This window comes from Moschus berezovskii, chromosome 10 (genome assembly GCF_049115385.1).
Source record: "Moschus berezovskii isolate FMDL1 chromosome 10, NW_MosBer_1.0, whole genome shotgun sequence".
NCBI classification, from domain to species: Eukaryota; Metazoa; Chordata; class Mammalia; order Artiodactyla; family Moschidae; genus Moschus; species Moschus berezovskii.
Window position 1 is genome coordinate 90,221,147 of NC_142469.1, and position 26,070 is coordinate 90,247,216.

General features: G+C 38.0%; 1 protein-coding gene across 2 annotated transcripts in view; it reads right to left on the reverse strand.

The window, feature by feature from the left end:
* The window catches only part of EPM2A (EPM2A glucan phosphatase, laforin), a 110,666-nt gene that overhangs the window by 35,466 nt on the left and 49,130 nt on the right, over positions 1-26,070 (reverse strand). For both annotated transcript variants that reach the window (XM_088840811.1, XM_055433346.2), the window contains exon 2: positions 21,801-21,975. In XM_088840811.1, the coding sequence (XP_088696937.1) occupies positions 21,801-21,975 (175 nt within the window). The remainder of the gene's footprint in view (positions 1-21,800; positions 21,976-26,070) is intronic.

Here is a 26,070-nt window from a genome sequence, read left to right on the forward strand (position 1 = left end):
ATAAAAAGAGTATAGTCCCTCCGTTTTATTGAAACACTAAATAATTCCATTTTCTGACTAGGACCAGTGATGCTTCAAATATAAGAGGCTTTATTTGTTCCTTCTATGATCAATAAAAAGGCTATACTATTACTTTGGCTTTTCCATCCTGTTTTAATGAACATCAAAAAGCACTTTTACAAATATAATATTTTGACCTCACTGCATTCTTGAGATGAACATCAACAAGTAAAATAAGGACAGTACCAAAGATCTAAAATACAATTTAGGTGGATCTACTGAAAATCAGTTAATGGTATTTATGGAAATTTGTCTTTCTTTGCCTGTACTTGACCATCCCTTTCTGTTTGCTTATAATGGGAATTTAATTTCCTTCCCTTCCCTTACTGAAAGGAAATGCTGCAACAAGTTGTGTTGGTTGTTTACATTTGTAACACACTAGGAATTTGCACCCTATCAAGTTTTCTAAGTATCTTCCTGACGGTCTAGTGGTTAGGACTCTACATACTCATTGCAACAGGCTCAGGTTCAGTCCCCAGTCAGAGAACTATTATCCCACAAGCTGTGTGGCATGACCATAAATAAATAAAATTAACCTTACCAATCCTCATTGATCCCCCAAACATAAGCCTGGCTTCAAAATTCTCCATAGTGATAATCAGGTCAGGAGACTAAACACAACATCTAAATATATTTGAAAATAATTAAAAATTCTATGCCATCTATGTATAAACACAATATGAAGTGAAGTGAAGTGAAGTCGCTAAGTCGTGTCTGACTCTTTGCGACCCCATGGACTATACCTTATCAGGCTCCTCTGTCTGTGGGATTTTACAAGCAAGAGTATTGGAGTGGGTTGCCATTTCCTTCTCCAGGAGATCTTCCCAACCCAGGGACTGAACCCAGGTCTCCCACATTGTAGGCAAATGCCTTACTGTCTGAGCCAGAAGACATATTAAATATGTAGAAGATTTAAGAAATAAACTCCCATGAATCCTTCTTGAAAAACTACCCTGTAACTTAATTTAACCAACCCAGGGATAATTTTAAAAAGACTCAGAGCAGATAATGCCCCTATATGAAAGACATGATCATCAAGCAATTTATTTAAATATGTAATTAAATCTAAAGAGTTGATTATAATGACAAAACAATGTGCTATCACTTAAAAAATAAAGCCATACAATATTAAAAATAAAAATAAATAATTATAAAGGACAGGGGAAAAAAAAACATTAATACTAAGAACTGAGATTGTAGCCGAGAGAGTGGGTTCTTTACCTATGTAATGATATCTACAGTCATTCAAGAGGAGGCCTCGTTGGGTAACAGTATGTTCACATTCAAAACATAACCTAAAGGAAGACAAGAAACATTCTGTACATCTTCTAATTATCAGAAAGAAGATCATATAGAAAAGAAAGAATAACAGGAAATATTTAGAAAGCATTAAAAACAGGAAACTTAAAATAAAATGGTATAATTAAAACTGAGTATCTTATAACACTAAATATTAACATGCCATGCTGCTGCTAAGTCACTTCAGTCGTGTCCGACTCTGTGCGACCCCATAGACGGCAGCCCACCAGGCTCCACCGTCCCTGGGATTCTCTAGGCAAGAACACTGGAGTGGGTTGCCATTTCCTTCTCCAATGCATGAAAGTGAAAAGTGAAAGGAAAGTCGCTCAGTCGTGTCCAAACTTCAGTGACCCCACAGACTGCAGCCTTCCAGGCTCCTCCATCCATGGGATTTTCCAGGCAAGAGTACTGGAGTGGGGTGCCATTGCCTTCTCTATTAACATGCTATATTTACCTATTAATGAAAAACTACTTTTCCACTGACATCAAATATAAATCTAACTACATGTTAAATATAAAAAGCAAAGTAAAAACACTGTAATTTGGAAATGAGTAAAATAAGTGGATAGACAAAATTTTATCTTTTTACTATTAATTTATCATTAGATTCTAATTTGCAAAAACTAATCAAGGAACAAGATTTTAATATCAGGCAAGATTGAATTCAAGGCAAGAATATTAAAAGATTTCATTTTATATTAACTGAAAGATTTGACTTTTTCAAAGGAGACAATCTTCTGAGTAGAAAATTAAGATTGTATTTTATGACTCAAATAAATATAGAGTTTTTATTGCCTATAAGTGACCAAGGAAATTACTGACCTGCCCAAACTTTTTTCCAGGGAGAATTTTCCTACTGAATATTGGAAGACAAAATAAAGTTGTTGCTTGTTCGTAGTGCCAGTTGTGAAAATAAGTGTGTATTAGGCACTTACTAAGTGTGTTAATGCTTTATCTCCTTTAATCCTGGCAACAGCCTATTCAGGTTTGAGCTTATTGTTATCTTACAGATGATGCACAGCAGTTAAGTAGCAAAGCTCTACTGCTTAGGAAGTGGTAAAACTGGAATTCAATACCTGGCAGTTCAACTCAGAGCACATGCTTTTCATGAATACATTAAACTATAATGGGAAAAAAAGGCCACTCACACAGATTAAGCATGCGTGCACCCTGAACTCACATGAGGATGACCAGATACCAGTCTAAGACTAAAAGGCTACCTACACCTCTGCTGATTGGTGGTGATGGGCCTTCTGAAACCCTGGCCAGGACTGGCTAAACACATTACCTAGGCTGAATACCATAAAGTGAGTATGTCAGAGCTCCTCAAGATCACTCCAGGATTGGTGATTTACTAGATGATCTCACAGGACTCAGCATATAGTTGCACTTGTGCTGAGATTTTATTACAGTAAAAAGATACAAAGCAAAATCAGCAAAAGGAACACAGGAGAAGTCTAGATGAAACCAGATGCAAGCTTCCAAGAGTCCCCCAAAACACACAGCAAAATTGCATAAGCATGCTCAATTACTTCAGCGACAAGTTGTTAAAATAAATAGGAAGAATTTTCTACCAGGGAAGATCATTAGAGACACCATCAGTGGTTTTTACTGGAGGCTTATATAGGTATCCTCTGCCTATGTGCATTCTAAATCACTTCAGTTGTGTCCAACTCTTGGCGACCCTATGAACTGTAGCCTGCCAGGCTCTTCTGTCCATGGAATTTTCCAACCAAGAATACTGGAGTGGCTTGCCATGTCCTTCTCCAGGGGATCTTCCCCAGCCAGGGATCAAACCCACATCTCTTATGTTTCCTGCGTTGGCAGGCAGGTTCTTTACCACTAGTGCCACCTGGGAAGTCCTGCCTAACACGTACCAAAATTCTAGATTCCCAAAAGGAAGGCAGGTGTTAAGTATAAACACATCTTCTTGCAGTTTGGGCACAGTGAGCCACCATTATTTTTTAGGGAAAGTTGTTTTTTTTTTTAATCAGTATGGAGGGGGTGGTGGTGGTGGTTATTTATTAGTTAGATTCCCAGAGACCAGCAAGACAGCCAACGTTGCAAGCAGGTTTTTCAAAGAATAAGCTATTTTAGACCTGCTCTGTTCTTTTTCTGCACAGTGAACATGAAGCATTCAACTACCTTGATCTAAAAATTCCCCTCTATGCTTTGTGATCAATTGACCCTCTAATATATGCATTGATCCTCTACACCTATAACCATCAGTTATGTGCAAGTCATTGTTTTAAAAGCAGTGAACAGATGTGACACTGAATTCAGGCATATATCCTTCACTGAAGGAGTATATAGTCTTCTTAAGGGATTCATCGTTGATTAACTTTTACAAGGGTTACACATGGAGGCACCACAACTGGGAATACAACAGTGAATGCAATAGGCAGAGTCTTTACTCTCATTACCAGAAAAGGGGTAGGTGGCATCAGAGAAGGGGCCTGATCTATATCCAGATATGTCAACATGATGACACAGCGTCATCATCATGGAAAACAGCTGGCACAGGTACAGTCCTGCTGCCAAAGGAGCCATATGAAGCTGGATGGTATAATTTCCTGCATGTTCTATCTGCAGGATGCCATTCACAGTATTTAAAGTCTCAAAATATCCTTGTTCTCCAAGGCTCTATAACACTCCTTTGATACGGTGGCAACATGAAATTTGCACAGCCTTATAGATAAAAGTGGGAACAATTGGTTGTACTTCTACAGGTAAAATAATCTGAATCTTACATTTATTAGTTAATTTTTTTAGGAAATGCTAGAAATTTATTTTTCAGCACTCTATGCTTTTTTTCGTTTACATTCTTTATTTCTTTTCTTCCATTAGCTCCTTCTCCTTCTGTGCTAGTTTCTCTTAACCACCTGATCCGTAGTCTGAGACCTAACTTGCAATTTATGCAGCATTTTTTGTAACAATCTGTATGGTCAGTTGGGATCTGAAGCTGCTACAGGGCAGGTTTTAATTAGAATTTTAGAAACACGAAGCAGCCTTTTGTGAAGATTTTCAAGTTCATTTTAAGGACCAATTTCATGCTATCATCCAATGACAGACATTTCGCTCTTAAAACAGCAGAAGATTTACAATCTCTGGTCCCAGAGTCTGCTGAACTCAGACATAAGATCACTCAGGTGATGCATCTCTGAGGACTGCTCTTTAACCATGTCCTAAACTGTTACTATCAAATTTCCATCAGTTTAGTATATCATGAGTCTATGTTTGGTCTTTAACTTCTGGGTTAAACTTTGTTTCCTTAATTTGTCTTAGCACGCTAGCTATCTTTATGTGCACGCTACATTTGCTATTAATATTTCAGTTGTCCCAGAAAATCTATTTGCATTAGCAAGAGGACAGCCTGAGACAAACATCTTCAAATAAGCTAAAGAAATTGGTCAAGTCAACAAGAAAAAAATATGTTAAGCCAAAATTAGATAGTAAATACTGTCTGCATCTGTCCAAGCATGCAGTCATGCTTCACCTTCTCTTTATTTTGTGTTTTATTTATAGATGTGCTCCATTAAATAACCTGTGCTGAACTACTCTATAGCTTTTTTTTTAATGTATGAACTTCTTATTTTCAATGAAGATCTGTAGTTTGGATTCACCATTTACAACACAAAAGATGGTTTCTTCTTCTTCTTGCAATTACTAGACCTCTGAGACAGCTTCGGTCAGGGTTAGTTGTTCCTTACTTTTATTCCTAAAGGCTTCCCTGATAGCTCAGTTGGTAAAGAATCTGCCTGCAATGCAGGAGATCCAGGTGCAATTCCTGGGTCGGGAAGATCTGCTGGGGAAGGGATAGCTACCCACTCCAGTATTCTTGGGCTTCCCTTGTGGCTCAGCTGGTAAAGAATCCACCTGCAATGCAGGAGACCTAGGTTTGACCCCTGGGTTGGGAAGATCCCCTGGAGAAGGGAAAGGCTACACACTCCAGTATTCTGGCCTGGAGAATTCCATGGACTGTGTATAGTCCACGGGGTCACAAAGAGTTGGACATGACTGAGCAACTTTCACTTTCATTTTCACTTTATGTCTAATCCTAGAAGATGCCTTTCCTATTCTTTTCATTTAAAACTCAACTTATTCTGTAATGGCATAGTTCACTGAATTCCAGATGGAAGCAATGTTGTTTTCATTAAAATTCATTTCATAATTAAGCAATAAAAGATCAACTATGGGATGACATGCCTTATAAGGCTATTTCTATTTCAAAAAGCTAAATACTAGGAAAATCTACTTTGCTTTTTCTAAGTTAAAGTAAAGAAAGCCATCTAAATTCAAAATCCAAAAGTGGTTTTGATTTTTAATTAAATTAATGTCAAGTATTAATCTTGCCAGTGTATTAGGGGCTTTCATACAATTTTTGAATCTCCATTTCCCTATAGTGTTTAGAAATATTTGTTTCTAGGTTTAGATACTTTTCCCTATGCAAATTCCAGGAAGATTTTTCAGGCTCTTGTAGAAGAGGAATAAATTTCTTTCCTACTGTCATTCTATGGGCTTCCCAGGGGGTGCAGTGGTAAAGAACCCGCCTGCCAATGCCGGAGACAAAAAAGATGTGTGTTCGATCTCTGGGTTGGAAAGATACCCTGGAGGAGGAAATGGCACCCCACTTCATCATTCTTGTCTGGAAAATTCCATGGGTAGAGGAGCTTAGCAGGCGACAGTCCATGGGTCTGCAGAAAGTCGGGCATTATTACGGGTTTACTTGCCCAGTAGAGTCCCCTGTACATCCTCTAAAGTCTACTCCCTGCTTTCATTAGCCTAAATCTGAGTGTAAGGCCCCAGCAGTCCTGTTAAGCACTTCCTGTAGCCTGTGGGCAGAAAATAATACTTTCATTATAAAACAGAAGCCTGCACAAGTAGGTGTTATTAGGGTCTGTGTGTGTGTGTGTGTTGCTACATCCAGTGTTTTTTTCAGAATATTTATCAACCACTTGGTGAAACACTTAGCATTTACATATGCTAATCAACAAAATTAATATTTAATCACTGTTGATTTATTTATCAGGAACAATAAGTCTACAGGACCTTCAAAGCAAAAAAATTAAAGAACTTTGAGAAAGAAGGACAAGAAAGTCAATTCACAACTTATCAAAGCATGAAAATAAAGATCTTGCTTTTCAAAAATAATCTTTGAATGTACAAGTCATATTAGGGCTTTTATGATATATAAATATTCAACAGCAAAGCTGATTATCTTATTTAGTATGTAACATATGCATTTTCACTATTCTTTCTTCATTGAGCCCTTCTCCATGGGTTTCATAATTTTGCATTCTGTTCGGCCAAAGATGAGACTATGATCTAAGAAACTAGTCATATTCAATCTATTTAAATGATCACAATCAATGACCAGCAAAGTAATATACCAACCCTCTGAAAACAGGAAAGAGCATTCCCCAGTGTGTTCACTGACTCCAATATAAGTAAGACCACTATTCTTTTGGAAGTGGACCTTCCATAATGGTCAGCATAATTACTTAGACCACTTTCTGATCTGGGTAGAGTCACACAGAAAACTGTCAAAAATATTCTGTCTCTGTACTCATTTAAAATGAGGGAATAACTTCTTTGATTGTCATAGCCACTGTAATATTGGAATTGGGTGAGTCTTGCGAAATTAAAATTCATGAGTCAGTACATTTATATTCCATTAGTTACCCAGCTCATGAGTGTATGCCTGCTCAGTCGTGTCCAACTTTTTGCAACCCCATGGACTGTAGCCTGTAGCCAGCCAGGCTTCTCTGTCCATGGAATTTTTCAGGCAAGAATACTGGAGTGGGTTGCCATTTCCTCCTTGAGGGGATCTTCCCAACCCAGGGGTCCAACTCGCAACTTCTGCATCTCCTGCATTGGCAGGGGGATTCTTTTCCACTGCACCACCTGGGAAGCCCTTATACTGCTCACTCAGACCTAAAAGTCCTGTCTCTTCTCACTCTCATCTGATGACCTTGGTTCCTATCTCATGGAGAAAAGGGAAACAATCCACATGCCCTCACTACTTCACTGACCAACCTACACACATACCCATTATCTGCTTCCTCCGAGACCGCAGATGAACTCTTTGCTCTAGTATTCAGATCACTCTTGTTTGCAAAAAATAGTTTGCCCCATGATTCTTCCCTTTCTTCTCTAAATCATTAATTTTTTCCACTTTATGGAATCATTGTCTTTAACACCCAAGCATTCTGTAATAGCACCCATGTTACAAATTACCCTCTCCTACCCTATATTTCCTTGATTCCCTGCTGTCTTTTATAGCAAAATTGTCATATTTTCCCCACATAATGACTTAGGAATCCAAATTGCTTAACTTATATGATAGAATAGTCCCTACTACCATTCCTATAGACACACCCTGAGATCTGAAAATCAAGTTCTCTTTTTTAATCAAGTTTCTTTCTCAGTCTCCTGAACAAGACATTTCAATCATAATTTAAATAACAATGTTGCTGACAATAAAAAAAGGCAGCACAGAATCCAGCTGCTTCCTTTTATACTTGTACTTAAGCCACAACAGCACTATCAGCAGAAACTGACTTCTCCATAAACTTTAGCAGACACATTTTAAACGACTCCTAAGAAAAAAGAATTAAGGGGAAGGTTTACAATTAGTTTATATTACCATTAGGGTGCTAATATTTATCACTTATTTTTTATATGATACTGAAAATAAATCATCCCAATATAATAATCTATATAACATGAGATATATAATCTATTTTAATATATTTAAAATTTTTTATAAATAAAAATATGTATTTTAATCATTAGAAAAACAGGACATCCATCAATGTGACCTTATAAAATATAAACAGCATTATTTATATAGGGAAAAGGAACTCTTTAAAGAAACCTCACACACTCAATTAAATTGCTGCTGTTATTGTTGTTCAGTCACTAAGTTGTGTCCAACTCTTTGCAACCCCATGGACTGTAGTGTGCTAGGCTTCCCTGTCCTTCACTACCTCCCTGAGTTTGCTCAAATTCAGGTCTATTGAGCCAGTGATGCTCATCCTCTGCTGCCCTCTTTTCCTTTTGCCTTCAATCTTTCCCAGCTTCAGAGTCTTTTCCAGTGAGTTGGAAGTTTGCTTCAGGTGGACAAAGAATTGGACCTTCAGCATCAGTTCTTCCAATGAATGTTCTGGGTTGATTTCCTTTTAGGATTGACTGGTTTGATCTCCTTGCGGTACAAGGGACTCTCAAGAATCTTCTCTAGCACCACAGTTAGAAGGCACCAATTCTTTGACGCTCAGCCTTCTTTATGATCCAACCCTCACATCTGTATATGACAACTGGAAAAACCATAGCTTTGACTATACAGACCTTTGTGGGCAAATTAATGGATTCATTGCCCAATCAGAAGAACTCAATAAGAAGGAAGATTATGTGGCTTTTCTATCCCTAGTATGATGATCAATTATAATCCTGGCTTTTATGTTTAGAAAAATTTCAAATCATTCAATCAGATGCAAATATCAACTGAAATTACATTCTTCCTTTGGCCAGAAATGTGTTGATTGTGAACTACAGAAGCAGCACATTGTAATTAAATTCTGTAGCACATAGAATTTAGTGACTACTCTCCATTTACTGCAAGAAAAATTCCTTGTCAAAATTTGATTATAAATATGAGCAATGTAAAAATATCATTATGACTGGATGAAGCACAAGCTGGAATCAAGATTGCCAGGAAAAATATCAACAACCTCAGATATGCAGATGACACCACCCTTATGGCAGAAAGTGAAGAAGAACTAAAGAGCCTCTCGATGAAAGTGAAAGAGGAGAGTGAAAAAGTTGACTTAAAACTCAACATTCATAAAACAAAGATTATGGTATATGGTCCCATCACTTCATGGCAAATAGATGGGGAAACAATGGAAACAGTGACACACTTTATTTTCTTGGGCTCCAAAATCACTACAGATGGTGACTGAAGCCATGAAATTAAAAGACATTTGCTCCTTGGAAGAAAAGCTATGACCAACCTAGACAGCATATTAAAAAGCAGAGACATTACTTTGCCAACAAAGGTCCATCTAGTCAAAGCTATGGTTTTTCTAGTAGTCATGTATGGATGTGAGAGTTGGACCATAAATAAACTGAGTGCCGAGGAACTGATGCTTTAGAACTGTGGTGTTGGAGAAGACTTTTGAGAGTCCCTTGGACTGCAAGGAGATCCAACTAGTCAATCCTAAAGGAAATCAAGGAGTTGGACACCACTGAGCGACTAAAGGAAATCAGTCCTGAATATTCATTAGAAGGACTGATGCTGAAGCTGAAACTCCAATACTTTGGCCACCTGATGTGAAGAACTGACAATAGAAAAGACCCTGATGCTGGGAAAGACTGAAGGCCAGAGGAGAAGGGGATGAAGGACAGAGGATGAGATGGTTGGATGGCATCACCGACTCAATGGACATGAGTTTGAGCAAGCTCCGGGAGTTGGTGATGGACAGTGAAGCCTGGTGTGCTGCAGTCCATGAGTTTGCAAAGAGTCATACACAACTGAGTGACTGAACTGAATAAGTACTTACATACTTATTAAGGATTAAGTGTACACTGACTATAAAGTTGCATATTTCCAAATATTTCTGTAGAGTTGGAATGAATGTAGGTGCTGGGCTTATAAAAATGAAGTAAAGTGTCACCTAGAAGCAGCACAAGATTACAGGCATTTGGTGGCTCCATCTGAAACCAAAGAAGCTGATAAGGAGTACAGTCACTGTTAGGTCAATAAAATACATCAGCAAAATGTTGCATAATGGTCTTGTCTTTAACTGTAATCCTTGATTATTTCTAGAACTGCCTTTGGCATTCATCAAGTTCAACTAGCTCACTTTGCAAATCAGGAGACTGAAATTCAGAACTGTTAGAGGATTTTCCCAAGGTTGCCCTGCCGTAAATGAGAGAGCTAGGCTGGCACCAAATTCCTCACTCTTTCTCCAAAGTAATTAATGCCATTCATTTGGAAAATGTACTAGATAAAACAGTATCTAAAATGTGTGAAATTATTATTCTACAGTGTATAAAATAATTTTGAGTTTTGAAAATTACCCAATATCTTTTCTTTATAAACCAAAGAGGCGACAAAATATAAGTGTGATTTTATAACACATTTTCTAAACTATAACATTTTTATAAGAGTTTAAAGTGCGACTCATAAAGTCTAATTTATGGCTCTTGAAATGTGTTTAATTGGCAATAAGCCTTTTCAAGATACAGACAGCACAGTCCCTTCCCACTAAAGTCTCATTAGGTTAGTTATCTGTGTCTTTAATGCAAACATTCATTCTTCTGCATAAAAAAAAAATCTGTTGATGAGAGAGATGTAGTTTGGTACCAAATATATGAATATGGAAGTGCATACCGATTTCTAAAATCTCATTCTGGCATGGTAGAATCTTACTTAGGTTGGACGACAAAATAATACAAACTAAATGTTAGAAATGAAGAATGTACTTAATATTTATTGAGCTACTCTTTACCAAGTTTATGTCAGACATTTTGAATGACTTTATTTAACTTTAATCTTATTGCAGACAAATTGATTTCACACATCTAACTTGACTTTCACCAAATCACTTTATAACAAGAATAAAGAGAGAGTCTGTGGGAAATTTAACACATAAAACCCCAAGAGATAACATGAGGAAAGACACCAACAGAACTGTGGAAACTGGAAAGCAATTGATTGATGACTGAATAATTTAACAGACTGAGGAAAAATAAATTCTAAGGCCAACAGTGAAGAAAGCTGAGAACCGAATGGAATTGAACTACAGAATCCCCAACACGCTCAGAAACTGGATTTCCAGATACTTCCAGATGTAAGTGAAAAGCACAGACCTGGCAAGTCTGTTTAGGACACAGCCAGACCCTCAGATTCATTTTCCCACTCTCTTCAGCTGGGACACTTTGCTTCCATGCTCCTGATAAAGAGTGGAAATGTGTTCTCTGTGGAAGGTTAAACAAGTCTCTGAACTGGGCAACACAGAATATTAAATGAAGAGTTTCTGGAAAACAAAAAGATGATGGCAGAAATAAAAAACTAAATAGTAGTGATGGATGATTAAGTAAGTTAAGAAAATCTGTTAGAACAGAAAAAAAAAAATACCCAATTATAAGCAAAATATAAGACTCAGACTAGGATTCCAGTATTTGAATAATAGAAGGTTCAGAAAGGGAAATAAATCATCAAAGAAATAATTCAAGTAGTTTACCTAAAAAGAATTTGGAATTTCAGAATTTACAGAATTAAGAAATCTACTCACTGAGAGCTTAGCAAAATGCATAAAACAATGGCCACATCAAGACATTCCATCATTAAATTTCACAATACTGAAAATGAAGATTCCGACAGCTTCTCCAGAGGGGGAAAAACACAGTTCAAACCTAAAGGATCAGGAACCATAATAGCTTCAATACTCAATACCAAACCTAGAAGGAATACATTCTTTACAGAAGACTTAGATATGTGTGAACAGTTAGGGGTGTTAAATAGCATTTACACAGGCATATGAATAAACGTGGATACTGATCTCATTAGGATGATGGTATAACTATATTGGGAGAACTGAACAAGAGAAGGATGTCACTGAGGTTTGTGGGGGAACAGGAAGAAAAAAGAGCAACAGTTTCATTTTTCGTGGCGTGAAAGCAATCAGTTCAGTTCAGTCACTCAGTCGTGTCCGACTCTTTGCGACCCCATGAATCACAGCACGCCAGGCCTCCCTGTCCATCACCAACTCCCAGAGTTCACTCAAACTCATGTCCATCGAGTCGGTGATGCCATCCAGCCATCTCATTCTTGGTCGTCCCCTTCTCCTCCCACCCCCAATCCTTCCCAGCATCAGAGTCTTTTCCAGCGAGTCAACTCGTTGCATGAGGTGGCCAAACTACTGCAGTTTCAGCTTTAGCATCAGTCCTTCCAATGAACACCCAGGATTGATTTCCCCCAGAATGTCCATTGGATCTCCTTGCAGTCCAAGGGACTCTCCAGAGTCTTCTCCAGAACCACAGTTCAAAAGCATCAGTTCTTCGGCGATCAGCCTTCCTCATAGTCCAACTCTCACATCCATACATGACGACTGGAAAAACCATAACCTTGACTAGACGGACCTTTGTTGGCAAAGTAATGTCTCTGCTTTTTAATATGCTATCTAGGTTGGTCATAACTTTCCTTCCAAGGAGTAAGCGTCTTTTAATTTCATGGCTGCAATCAGCATCCACAGTGATTTTGGAGCCCAAAAAAATAAAGTCTGACACTGTTTTCACTGTTACCCCATCTATTTCCCATGAAGTGATGGGACCAGATGCCATGATCTTGGTTTTCTGAATGCTGAGCTTCAAGTCATCCTTTTCACTCTCCTCTTTCACTTTCATCAAGAGGCTTTTGAGTTCCTCTTCACTTTCTGCCATAAGGGTGGTGTCATCTGCATATCTGAGGTTATTGATATTTCTCCCAGCAATCTTGATTCCAGCTTGTGCTTCTTCCAGCCCAGCATTCCTCATGATGTGAAAGCAATAGATAATACCAAAAACTAAAATCAAGAAGTAGTAAGGAGATGGCAACCCACTCCAGTGTTCTTGCCTGGAGAATCACAGGGATGGGGGAGCCTGGTGGGCTGCCATCTATGGGGTTGCACAGAGTTGGACACAACTGAAGAGACTTAGCAGCAGCAGCAGCAGTGATATAGTCATATTTTTTATCATTTGTGTGTGTGCTCACTCAGTCATGTCCGATTCTTTGCGATCCCATGGACTATAGCCTACCAGGCTCCTCTGTCCATGGAATTTTCCAGGCAAGAATACTGTATTGGGATGCCATGTCCTCCTGCAGGAGATCTTCCCAACCCAGGGTCTGAATCCACATTTCTTGTGTCTCCTGCATTGGCAGAGAGATTTTTTAGCACTGCACCACCTGGGAAACACTATTTAGCATTTATCTGAAGGTACCTTTGACTGTGTGGATCACAATAAACTGTGGAAAATTCTGAAAGAGATGGGCGTACCAGACCACCTGACATGCCTCTTGAGAAACCTGTATGCAGGTCAGGAAGCAACAGTTAGAACTGGACATGGAACAACAGACTGGTTCCAAATAGGAAAAGGAGTACGTCAAGGCTGTATATTGTCACCCTGCTTATTTAACTTATATGCAGAGTACATCATGAGGAACGCTGGGCTGGAGGAAGCACAAGCTGAAATCAAGATTGCCGGAAGAAATATCAATAACCTCATATATGCAGATGACACCACTCTTATGGCAGAAAGTGAAGAAGACCTAAAGAGCCTCTTGAAGAAAGTGAAAAATTTGGCTTGAAGCTCAACAGTCAGAAAACTAAGATCACGGCATCCAGTCCTATCACTTCACAGGAGATAGATGAGAAACAGTGGAAACAGTGGCTGACTTTATTTTTCTGGGCTCCAAAATCACTGCAGATGGTGACTGCAGCCATGAAATTAAAAGACGCTTACTCCTTGGAAGGAGAGTTATGACCAACTTAGACAGCATATTAAAAAGCAGAGACATTACTTTGCCAGCAAAGGTCCATCTAGTCAAGGCTACGGTTTTTCCAGTGGTCAGGTATGGATGTGAGAGTTGGACTATAAAGAAAGCTGAATGCCGAAGAACTGATGCTTTTGAACTATGATGTTGGAGAAGACTCTTGAGAGTCCCGTGGACCACAAGGAGATCCAGCCAGTCCATCCTAATGGAGATCCATCCTGGGTGTTCATTGGAAGGACTGATGTTGAAGCTAAAACTCCAATACTTTGGCCACCTGATGTGAAGAGCTGACTCATTGTAAAAGACCCTGATGCTGGGAAAGATTGAGAGCAGAAGAAGAAGGGGACGACAGAGGATGAGATGGTTGGATGGCATCATCAGGCCTGGCATACTGCAGTTCAAGGGGTCACAAAGAGTTGGACACGGCTGAGCGACTGAACTGAACTGAAATTAGCAAATAATCAGCTTAAAGATGTGAAGGCAGTTGCCTACAGACACACCAAATGAGTGGTAATATGGAGTTTGGGGAGTGGCAGACTTCTCTTCATAATAAAGCCTATTGATCTACTAGATTCGTGAAACATGTGCATGTACACCTGGGTTTACATTTAAAACCACACAGTATATACAAACCTCCTAACCACTGTCACACCATAGAGTGTGAATTCCTGTAAAGGACATCCACAGTCCCTCTATTGGAGGTTATTTCTCTGGCTCTGATTATGGGGACGTACAGAATGTTCTCTTCTATATGATCTGCTTTCTAGGTTGACCTATGTTCTGGTGTTCTCAAAACAGTCCTAGTTTATACCTGTATGCAGGCTAATTATCAAAATTACCTATTTTTATTCTCAAAATTATCCTGATTGGGTCAACTTAATATTACTCTCACAGTTCCATACCTTTGCACTTGCTATTGTCTTTACCTTGACTTTCCTCCCCCAAATGTCCTCCTGGGAAAGAAAAATCCTCCCCATTTCTGTTCAAGTTCTACTCATAAAGATTTCCTTGCACTAAAGATTTCTATTCCAGTCCCTCATTCCACTGCCAATACAACTTCACTTCAGCAATTATCTTACAATATTAGAGCTGTTTATGTGTTTGTCATCCACATGAAGATGAGTTCCTGAGAGCAGGGATCACTGTTGCTACATCTTTGATGGTCCAGCACTGAGCCCAGGGGCTCCGCAGAGTAATCCATACAATTCTTACTCAGTGAATGCAACTGTCACACTATACAACATTCCTCTTGATGAAAGTGAAAGAGGAGAATGAAAAAGCTGGCTTAAAACTCAACATTCAGAAAACTAAGATCATGGCATCTGGTCCCATCACTTCATGGCAAATAGATGGGGAAACAGTGGCAACAGTGACACACTTTATTTTCTTGGGCTCCAAAATCACTACACATGGTGACTGCAGCCATGAAATTAAAAGACGCTTGCTCCTTGGAAAAAAAGCTATGACAAATCTAGACAGCATATTAAAAAGCAGAGACATTACCATGCCAGCAAAGATCCATCTAGTCAAAGCTATGGTTTTTCCAGTGGTCATGTGTGAATGTGAGATTTGGACTGTGAAGAAAGCTGAGGACCAAAGAATTGATGCTTTTGAACTGTGATGTTGGAAAAGACTCTTGAGAGTCCCTTGGGCTGCAAGGAGATCCAACCAGTCAATCCTAAAGGAAATCAGTCCTGAATATTCATTGGAAGGACTGATGCTGAAGCTGAAGCTCCAATACTTTGACCACCTGATGCGAAGAACTGACTTATTGGAAAAGACCCTGATGCTGGGAAAGATTGAAGGCAGGAGGAGAGGGGATGGCAGAGCATGAGATGGCTGGATGGCATCACTGATTTGATGGACATGCGTTTGAATAAACTCCGGGAGTTGGTGATGGACAGGGATGCCTGGCGTGCTGCAGTTCATGGGGTCTCAAAGAGTCATAAGTTACTGAGCAACTGAACTGAACTGAATGTAACATTTAATTATTAGATATTTTTAAAATCTTCAGATCTTGACAGTCTTATCATTATGAAGGGTACTGACCTCACAATTTTTTTACCCCAACCATAAAAATAAAACTAGGCAAAATTCCATTCCCATATCCAAACTAAAGGCTGATAATTTGTGATTATAAATTAATAGGTGAGTTTGACTATCTCTATTATTACATATGCTCAAACATATAACCTATCACGGATGCATCTCTTTCAGCAACAAAAACAAATCCACAAATTACTTTAGCACTGTATGTCAAATGAGCACAGTAAGTAGATAGCTATTAGATGTTTTCAGTTTAACAATGAAATATATTATTGTCTTTTCAACTCATAAACTGAATTCACATTTTCATCTTGTCCAGTTTCAAGTGAGGATGAATTGCAGCTAAAATTTCTAAGGGGAGTTAGACTGAAATAATGGATAGCACATAAAAGTCTTCCCTTTTTAAATTCTAAATTAGTCTTTATTCAACTAATCAGAAGTTCTCAAATTTTTATGTCTCAAAGAATCATATGAAGAGGTTGGAAAAGAAATTCCAGGAATTGATGGGGCTCATCAATCTATATTTTTTAAAAAACAAAACGCCCAATTGATTTTTATTTTTAAAAATCATACCACCCAATTGATTTTCAAGTAGGTAATTTTGAGACTGAACTGTGACAAACACTGGAGGTTAATGGAACTTCTTAAAATCAGAGAGATGCCAACAGATCCACTAGGAACAATTGCTATTTATTTACAAGTTCCCAGTTATCTCTATTATCCGTTCCGTTTCCGTTCCTTTTCCGTTCTGTCGCTCAGTCGTGTCCGACTCTTTGCAACCCCGTGGACTGTAGCCTACCAGGCTTCTCCGTCCATGGGATTCTCCAGGCAAGAATACTGGAGTGGGTTACAGTTTCCTTCTCCAGGGGATCTTCCCGACCCAGGGATCTAACCCAGGGCTCCCGCATTGGAGGCAGACGCTTTAACCTCTGAGCCACCAGGGAAGCCCTATCTCTATTATAGAAAGAAATAAATAGAAGAAATACTGTTAGGCCCAAAATTCTGAGCATGAGATTTTTTTCTCATTTATATATGTATATAGGTATTGTATCTGTGTATTACATACTACATATATATAATAATATCCCATGTATAAATATATATATATTTTATATACTGTACATATTATGTGTCTATCACTTATCTTATGTGCATATATTATTATATAATTTTACATATCATATATTTTTTCTTTTTATACCCAAAGAAGATAACAGACTGAATTACCTGAAAATTCAGTAGGACAGAAACTCAGTGAAACTAAACTGCTTTGAAGAAAATTTTTAACGTAACCCTGCTTTCATAAACAATGATACACGAACTATGTTTCATATTCAGTCCATATACAGCCATGATACCATAGGTGAACCTGAAGAAATACCTTCTTTAAAAATTGAAACATTCTTTAAAAAATTGAAACGTTTACTTGGGGAGGGAAAGTTCTCAGAGTGAGACGTGTGCCCCACACAGATCCTCCCATCTCTTCAATCTGGGAGGGGTGGTAGGAGGACCCAGGCTGATTGTCTGCTTCTCTTCCACTCACTGAGATGTGATCTGCCCAAATGCACACAGCCTGGGTGAACACGCTCATAGGTATAGAAGCTAGTAAGCTGATCGCTGAAGAATCGATGCTTTTGAACTGTGGTGTTGGAGAAGACTCTTGAGAGTCCCTTATACTGCAAGGAGATCCAACCAGTCCATTCTAAAGGAGATCAATCCTGGATGTTCATTGGAGGGACTGATGCTAAAGCTGAAACTGCAATACTTTGGCCACCTCATGCGACGAGTTGACTCACTGGAAAAGACTCTGATGCTGGGAAAGGTTGGAGGCGGGAGGAGAAGGGGACGACGGAGAATGAGATGGCTGGATGGCATCACCGACTCTGTGGACATGAGTTTGAGTGAACTCCGGGAGCTGGTGATGGACAGGGAGGCCTGGCGTGCTGTGTTTCATGGGGTCGCGGAGAGTCGGACACGACTGAGCGACTGAACTGAACTGAATGGCAGATGAAATTCATGACCACCTACTCTTTCAAATAATGACTATGAAAAATTAAGGGTTAGCAGTTACTTTTTAAACAAACAACGAAAGAGAGAAGAATCAAAAATGAACAGAGAACAACTGATTTAGGAGGAAACAAGATCACTTCAGGAATGGACGATAACTTTAAAATAATTCCCCATAGTACTTTAAGCAAGCACTCATTCATAAACTAGAACAAACAAATATGCAAAAAGAGAATAAAAGAATAAGGAAGAGCCCATGAAAATTAAGAACCAAAATTAGGAGAGAAAAAAAAAAAATGAGGCAAGCTGGATAAACAATGAAGTCTCCCAAAATGTAAAGCAATAAAACCAGAAGCTGAAAAATATTTTTCAGTTCAGTTCAGTTCAGTTCAGTCGCTCAGTTGTGACCAACTCTTTGCGACCCCATGAATCACAGTACACCAGGCCTCCCTGTCCATCACCAACTCCCGGAGTTCACTCAAACTCATGTCCATCGAGTCGGTGATGCCATCCAGCCATCTCATTCTCTGTCGTCCCCTTCTCCTCCCGCCCCCAATCCTTCCCAGCATCAGAGTCTTTCCCAGTGAGTCAACTCGTCGCAAGAGGTGGCCAAAGTATTGCAGTTTCAGCTTTAGCATCAGTCCTTCTGATGAACACCCAGTATCGATCTCCTTTAGAATAGACTGGTTCGATCTCCTTGCAGTACAAAGGACTCTCAAGAGTCTTCTCCAGCACCACAGTACAAAAGCATCAATTCTTTGGCGATCAGCTTTCTTCACAGTCCAACTCTCACATCCATACATGACCACTGGAAAAACCATACCCTTGACTAGACGGACCTTTGTCGGCAAAGTAATGTCTCTGCTTTTTAATATACTATCTAGGTTGGTCATAACTTTCCTTCCAAGGAGTAAGCGTCTTTTTTTTTTATTTTAAGTAATTTATTTTTTATTGGAGGCAAATTATTTTACAATATTATATTGTAAATAGTATTACAATATAATAATAATTTATTATATTGGTTGGTTTTGCCGTATATTGACATGAATTCGCCCCGGGTTTATATAAGTTCCCCCTCCTGAACCCCCCTCCCACCTCCCTCTTCCCTTTATCCTCCCTGTGGGTCATCCCCACATGCCAGCCCTGAGCATCCTATAACATGCATCGACCCTGAACTAGTGATTCGTTTCACATATGACAACATACGTGCAATCAGCATCCGCAGTGATTTTGGAGCCCAAAAAAATAAAGTCTGACACTGTTTCCACTGATTCCCCATGAAGTGATGGGACCAGATGCCATGATCTTTGTTTTCTGAACGTTGAGCTTCAAGCCAACCTTTTCACTCTCCTCTTTCACTTTCATCAAGAGGCTTTTGAGTTCCTCTTCACTAAAATACAGTATAAATCCAAGAGGTCTAACATCCTTCTAAAGAGTGTCTTCAGTGACAGAACAAAGATAAGGAAGGAGGAGAAATAAACTAATAGCAGAAGAAAAAATCCCTAGAGCCCAAGACATGACACAACACATGAAAGGGTTCAGAAAATGTGGCTCAGCAAAAATGAAAAATAATCCATTAACATATCTTCATTAAGTGTCAGAACATCTCAATGGATGTTCCTTCTCATTCTTTTCTTTTGATCTTCTTTTTCTCCTTGATTCCTAAATTGTGTGAATCCGAGGACTCTTTTCTTTGTAACTTCTTTATATTCATCACATCATCTATTGGCTCAACCGTGTCTGACTCTTTGAGACTCCATGGGCCCCCAGGCTCCTATGTCCATGCGATTCTCCAGGCAAGAGTACTGGAGTGGGTTGCCAGTTCTTCTCTTTATTTTACTTATTTGCTGCATAGTCTCAACTAGACTGATCACTTTGAATGTCACCTGTGTATTGATAACCCCAAGTTTATATCTCCATTTCCAACTTATCTCTGAAACTCCAAAACTAATAAACAACCTACTCTTTCAAATAATAACTATGAAAAATTAAGGGTTAGCAGTTACTTTTTAAACAAACAACGAAAGAGAGAAGGATCAAATGCCACACAACACATGGATTTCTTTTCTGCAATCTAGCCTACATTTCAAAGGCAATATGTATAAAATAACATTTTCATCTCAGTCCCTACTCCAAATTGTTCTTCTCCTAAATCTTCCTCATTTATCCAGTTGCTCAGACCATAAAAACACAAGTCATACAGAACCCTTTTCCTCGTGCTGTGCATCCAATCCATTAGCAAAGTCAATATCTAACATGAATTTATAAGAAAAGTGTGTCCAAGAAGAATATTCATTTCCTAACACTATGATGAAGTTGTTTTCTCCCTCTCTCCTACCCCTTACAGCCCTGTTTATATTAGTTATATCTCTCACTCAAAGCAATACAATTTTTAAAAACAGGAGAATGCATCTTTGTCTATGGTACAAACATCGTGCGTCCTACAGAAAATAAAATATACAGAGAATTTTAAATGTTGAATATTGGTTTTAAATTTTAAATCATCAAACTACAAAAGATTCATTTATATTTGCTAAATTAAATCCAACTTCAATAACCCTTGAAAATGTAAAAATAATGAAAAACAGAAGTTAATGGGTGGAAGTAAATGTGGAGGAAAATATAGGGACAATAAATCTCTGATCTCACACATTAGAAAATCAAGGGGCACTGTCAAAAAGGTATGGGTCAAGAAATAGAATTTTTATGAAGTTAAATAACAAAAGAATTTTTTTAATGAGCCTGGTAGGTGTTGGAAGAGGGGAGAAAAAATAACTGAGTTAAATCTGTCTCATGTAATAGCGAGGAGTCAAAAGCTATTTTTTTTCCTATTTTTCTGAAATATTTTAATTTTTTTAACTTTTTATTTTGCATTGGAGTATAGTCTATTAACAAACAATGTTGTGATAGTTTCAGGTGAACAGCAAAGGGACTAAGGCATACATATACATGTCTCTATCCTCCCCCAAACTCCCCTCCCATCCAGCCTGCCACATAACATTAGGCAGAGCTCCGTGTGCTATACAAAGGTCCTTGCTGGTTATCCATTTTTAAATATGGCAGTGTGTACGTGTCCATCTCAAATTCCCTATCACTTCCCCATATCCTTCCCCCTGGCAACCATAAGTTTGTTCTCTAAGTCAGTGAGTCTTTTTCTGTGTTGTAAGTAAGTTCATTAGTATTATTTCTTTCAAAAGCTATTTTTAAATTGACATATTAATACATAAAATATATGCATATCATTTAAGACTTAGATTTAAGTTTCAGAAAAACTAGCAATAAAATAGCTTAAAATAATTGTCTCGGGTGAGTGGGAATGAAAGGAAAGTGTTTGGAACCTTACTTTCCATTTAGTATCCCCTTCAGTGTTGAATTTGTATTATGACACATACTGTTAGCATAATAATTAAATAGACAAACAATTAAAATAAATCTGTTAATAAATAACAAAGCAAATGACCACATCCAATCTAGTCTTATGTCTAGATCGTCACACATATTTATTTGAATCATATTTTATAAAGAGACATCAATTTCTGTTTCACTGCTGGTCAATAGCATAAAAGATACAAAAGCTGATTTAGGATATTTTTAGTCTAGTTTTTATTTTTAACCCACTATATAAGTACAAAAATTGATTAACTAGTGTCTGGTCAAAATATGTTGATGCCAGAGTATGTATTTAATAAAAAAAAATTCTATAAAAAGGATCCTTCATGTCTAGAACCAGAAAAGCTCTTACAGTAATTCACTGTAATTTAAAGGCTGCAGTTTTGAACACAGTGACCACTTCCATTGTCCTAATGCTACCCTTGTCCTACTTCTATGCTTATAAACATGGCACTATTTTTACCTTGAATAATGCATGGCTTGGTGGCCTGCAATATTAAAATAGAAGTCCGTTGTGTGCTTCATCTCATTGGTGTGCCCAGTGGCCTCGATCCAGTGTCCTATTGGGAGACAATAAACACCATCCACCAAGTTGTTTTCATTATAAGTACAGCAACGGTCGTGGTGAGGCCCGTTGCCTAGAACAAGAAGAAATGACAAACAAAGCAATTACATCAATGCTTTGCTTCAACAGTCATAGAGTTGCTGATGCAAAATTAATAGCAAGACAAAAATAAATACAAAGTTGCATAATCTACACATCTCAGAATAAACAAACATAGACTAAGTTGGTGATGGACAGGGAAGTTAGGCGTGCTGCAGTCCATGGGGTCGCAAAGATCGACCACTCAGCGACTGAACTGAAGAGGGAATGCTGTAAAAATATGTAAAGAATTACTTGTTAACTTCAGATACTATGCTCCCAATGAATACATGGATATTTACAAAAGCATAGTTAACTCAGAATTTCATGGGATCACTCAGGGCCTTAATAGCCCATTGTGAGTCACTCTGCAGCCTGATAAGCTGCTGAAAGGGGCTTCCCAGATGGCTCAGATGGTAAAGAATCTGCCTGCAATGCAGGAGACCTGGGTTCAATCCGTGGACCAGGAAAATCCCCTGGAGAAGGAAATGGAAAACTACTCCAGTATTCTTGCCTGGAGAATTCCATGGACAGAGGAGCTGGGTGGGCTACAGTCCATGGGGTCCCAAAGAGTTGGACATGACTGAGCAACTAACACTTTTCACTTTTCAAGCTGATAATAAGGGTTCTTAAGGCCATTTATGTCCCTATGCTGCATACTTTTACCTCCCTGGAATGCACATTTATGACTAAAATCAGTAATAAAGTGTTTTAGCATCAAACAACAGATTAATTTTTTAAATAAATATATTTATAAATAATAAAATAAAGGACCATATCCAATCCATTTTGCATGTAAATCAGTGGTTATATTATGTTCAGATGGGAAAACTAAGCATCACAGAGATTAAACAGCTTGCCCAGGATCACAGAACAAAGTACAGAGTGATCAGTAACTTGGTACCCCTAATCCCCCACCTTTTAAGCACTTGATACCTTCATGCTGTTTTCTACTGCTTACTTTACAAAAGCACCAAGACAGACCCTCTGCCCTCCAGGGAGTGGAGCAAAAGAGGCAGAGACAGGACAACATGCCTCTGATAACATTATTTGCTTACATCACAATTCTGCCCAGTATCCACTACACAAGTAAACAAATCCTCAATTTCTATGAAAATTGTTATTTCTACATTATTTTTATAATCTCTTCTTATGTGATCACCACATTTCAAATCAATCCTTTCCTTTATCTAATTTTCATATATTGTCATTAATAAGAAAAACATATAAAGTGTTAGTCACTCACTCATGTCCACTTCTGTGCAACCCCATGGACTATAGCCCACCAGCCTCCTCTGTCCATGGAATTCTCCAGGCAAGAATACTGGAGTGGTTTGCCATTCCCTTCCCCAAGGGGTCTCCCGACCCACAGATTGAACCCAGGTCTCCTGCATTGCAGGTGGATTCTTTACCATCTGAGCCACCAGAGAAGCCCAAGAAAAACATATAATCAAAATAAAATAGGAATAAGTCACAATTATTATGAATATGAAAATTTGATTCATTCATTCCTTGCTCTGTCTTCCAAAATATTTTATCTAAGGTTATTTTGCATATAATCTATTTTTTAAAATGCTTAAGTCATTGGGCAGTTCTTTAGAACATAATTCTCCTTACCAGACAGAGGGTACAGGATGGCCCCTTTAATAAATCATCATTGATCTTCCTAGCTTAGATTCCTCTTTTTCTCTTGATGGCTACAAGGTACTACACCAATTGCCTTATTTACCTTGATATTCAATAGAGAAAACCAAACTATACTAGCAATCTTACTTCTAGAAACATATCCAACAGAAATATAACAAAAGTAAAGAAAGATACATGGATACATACATGTGTGTAACAATACTATTTTAATAGCAAACACTACAAACTATCTCAGTTCATCTATTCATTCTCCCAAAAATACTTATTGAATGTTGACTATATGACAGGCATTGTACTAAATCTTGTTAAGGATTTAGGTATTTCCCATTAAAGCAATTTTTTACAAATGAATTATTTTAAGCAGGAAGTTGACATGACCAAATTTTTATTGTGAAAATATCTCTCTGGTTACAGAGTAACAAATAAACTCAAACACAATGAGAATAGAAGCAGAGAGTTCACTTAGGGAACTTCTGCATTAGCCCAGATAAGAGGTGATAAAAAAGCCTGAAGATAGAAATAGAAAGGAATGGGACAATTCATGAGGGAAAAACCACAGGACTTAATGATTAATTGGATATGGGAGGTGAAGATAAAAAGAGAATCAGAAATGATTCCTAGGCTTCTGGCAAATACAACTCAATATATAGTGATACCATTTACTGAGATGTGAAAACCGGCAGAGTTGGAAGAAAAGACAGTCAGTCTGGTTTTGGCATTTGGGACTTGGAGTGCTATTTAGATACAAAAGGAGCTGTCAAGTAGAGAGCTGGATTTATTGATTTGACACTCAGACCAGAGATCTGAACTAGAAAAATAAGTTCATAAGTCATCTAAGTATAAATGGTAACTGAGACAAGGATATAGAAGACTTACAAAGAAAAACAGCATTGATTGAGGAGAAAAGACTTCTAGAACCAAGTTTGAAAGCATCTCAACATTTTACAGCTGGATAGAGAAGGATGAGATTAGAAAAGAGGAATAGAAAGAGAAGCTGCAGAGGAAAACTAGGAGTGAGTAAGTGAGGTAGGGGAGTATAATTGAAACCATAGACTAAAAACAGGATGGATGCTTGTCTAACTAGCAACAGTAGTTATATCTGGAGAATGTAACTGGGAAGGAAGGGCTATTTTACTCTAAATTATTTTGAATCCATTGGATTTGCTATAAAAAGAAGGCATTACTTTTTAGCAATGAAAGAATAATATCTATGGCTCCTGCTGATCAGTACGCGACTTACAACAATTTACATGTTATAACTTAAATATAATTATGGAGGAACTCAAATATACATAAATTACATTGTTCAAGAAAAATCATGTATGTAACATGAACTTCCTAAGAATTCTTCATTTCTAGAATTGGGGGCTTTAATTACTCATTTTTACAAATACATCTTTTAGGAGAAGTAACAAGACACATCTCTCTCTCTCAGCCAGAGAGGTATCATACCAGTGAAGGTGTAGTGGAGAGTGGGAGCCCCCACCCCATTCAGTAGTAACAAGGAGTCTGATCCCTTCAGCTGTCAATGCAAACTGGATGCGGAACCCGGGTGATGGGATGGTACCTCCACCCTCCTGCTGGAGCAATGTCAGAGAACCAGAAGGTGGATCAGATTCAGAGCCTCGTTATAAAATACTCAAAACACCCCAGCTTCAATGGAAAGTCACTCATTATATGAAGACTCACAAAGATCTCAAACTGAATGGGAAAAAATGCTCAAAAGATGCTAAACTCAAGATGACAGACATGTTAGAACTATCTGACAAAGACTTTAAGCTTCAACAACCCACTGAACACACTTGAAACGAAAAATCACAAAGTCTTAGCAAGGAAATAAAAGATGTAAATAAGAACTAAATGGCAGTTTTAGAACTGAAAAATATAACAGTTGAAATAGTAACCTCAGAGGATGGGCTCAAGAGCAGAATGGAGGTCAGAAAGAAAAGAAATAGCAAGCTATAAGATAGAACAGAAATTATTCAACAGAGAGAATACAAACGGAAAAAAAAAATAGAGCCTTAGGGACTTGTAGAACTATAACAAAAGATGTAACATTCCCGTAAATGGCATCTGAAGAAGAAATGAGAAAGGGGATGTAGTGGGAAAATATTTGAGAAAAATGATATCTAAATACATCTAAATATTTTCTAAATTTGCCAATAAACATAGAGTTTCGAGAACTTGCACAAACTCCAAAGAGGATAAACAAAAAGAAATCCATGCCACAACATATCATAATTAAGTTTTTGAAAACTAAACACAAAGAAAAAGTCTTGAAAGTAGCCAGAGAAAGATAACAATTTAGGAAAACACAAAGAAAATGTCTTGATAGTAGCCAGAGAAAAATAACAATTTAGGAAAATAATCATTCTTATGTCAGTAGTTTTCTAAGAAAAAAAAAAAAATGCGAGGGGGGAGCCTAAACAGAAGATCTCTATAA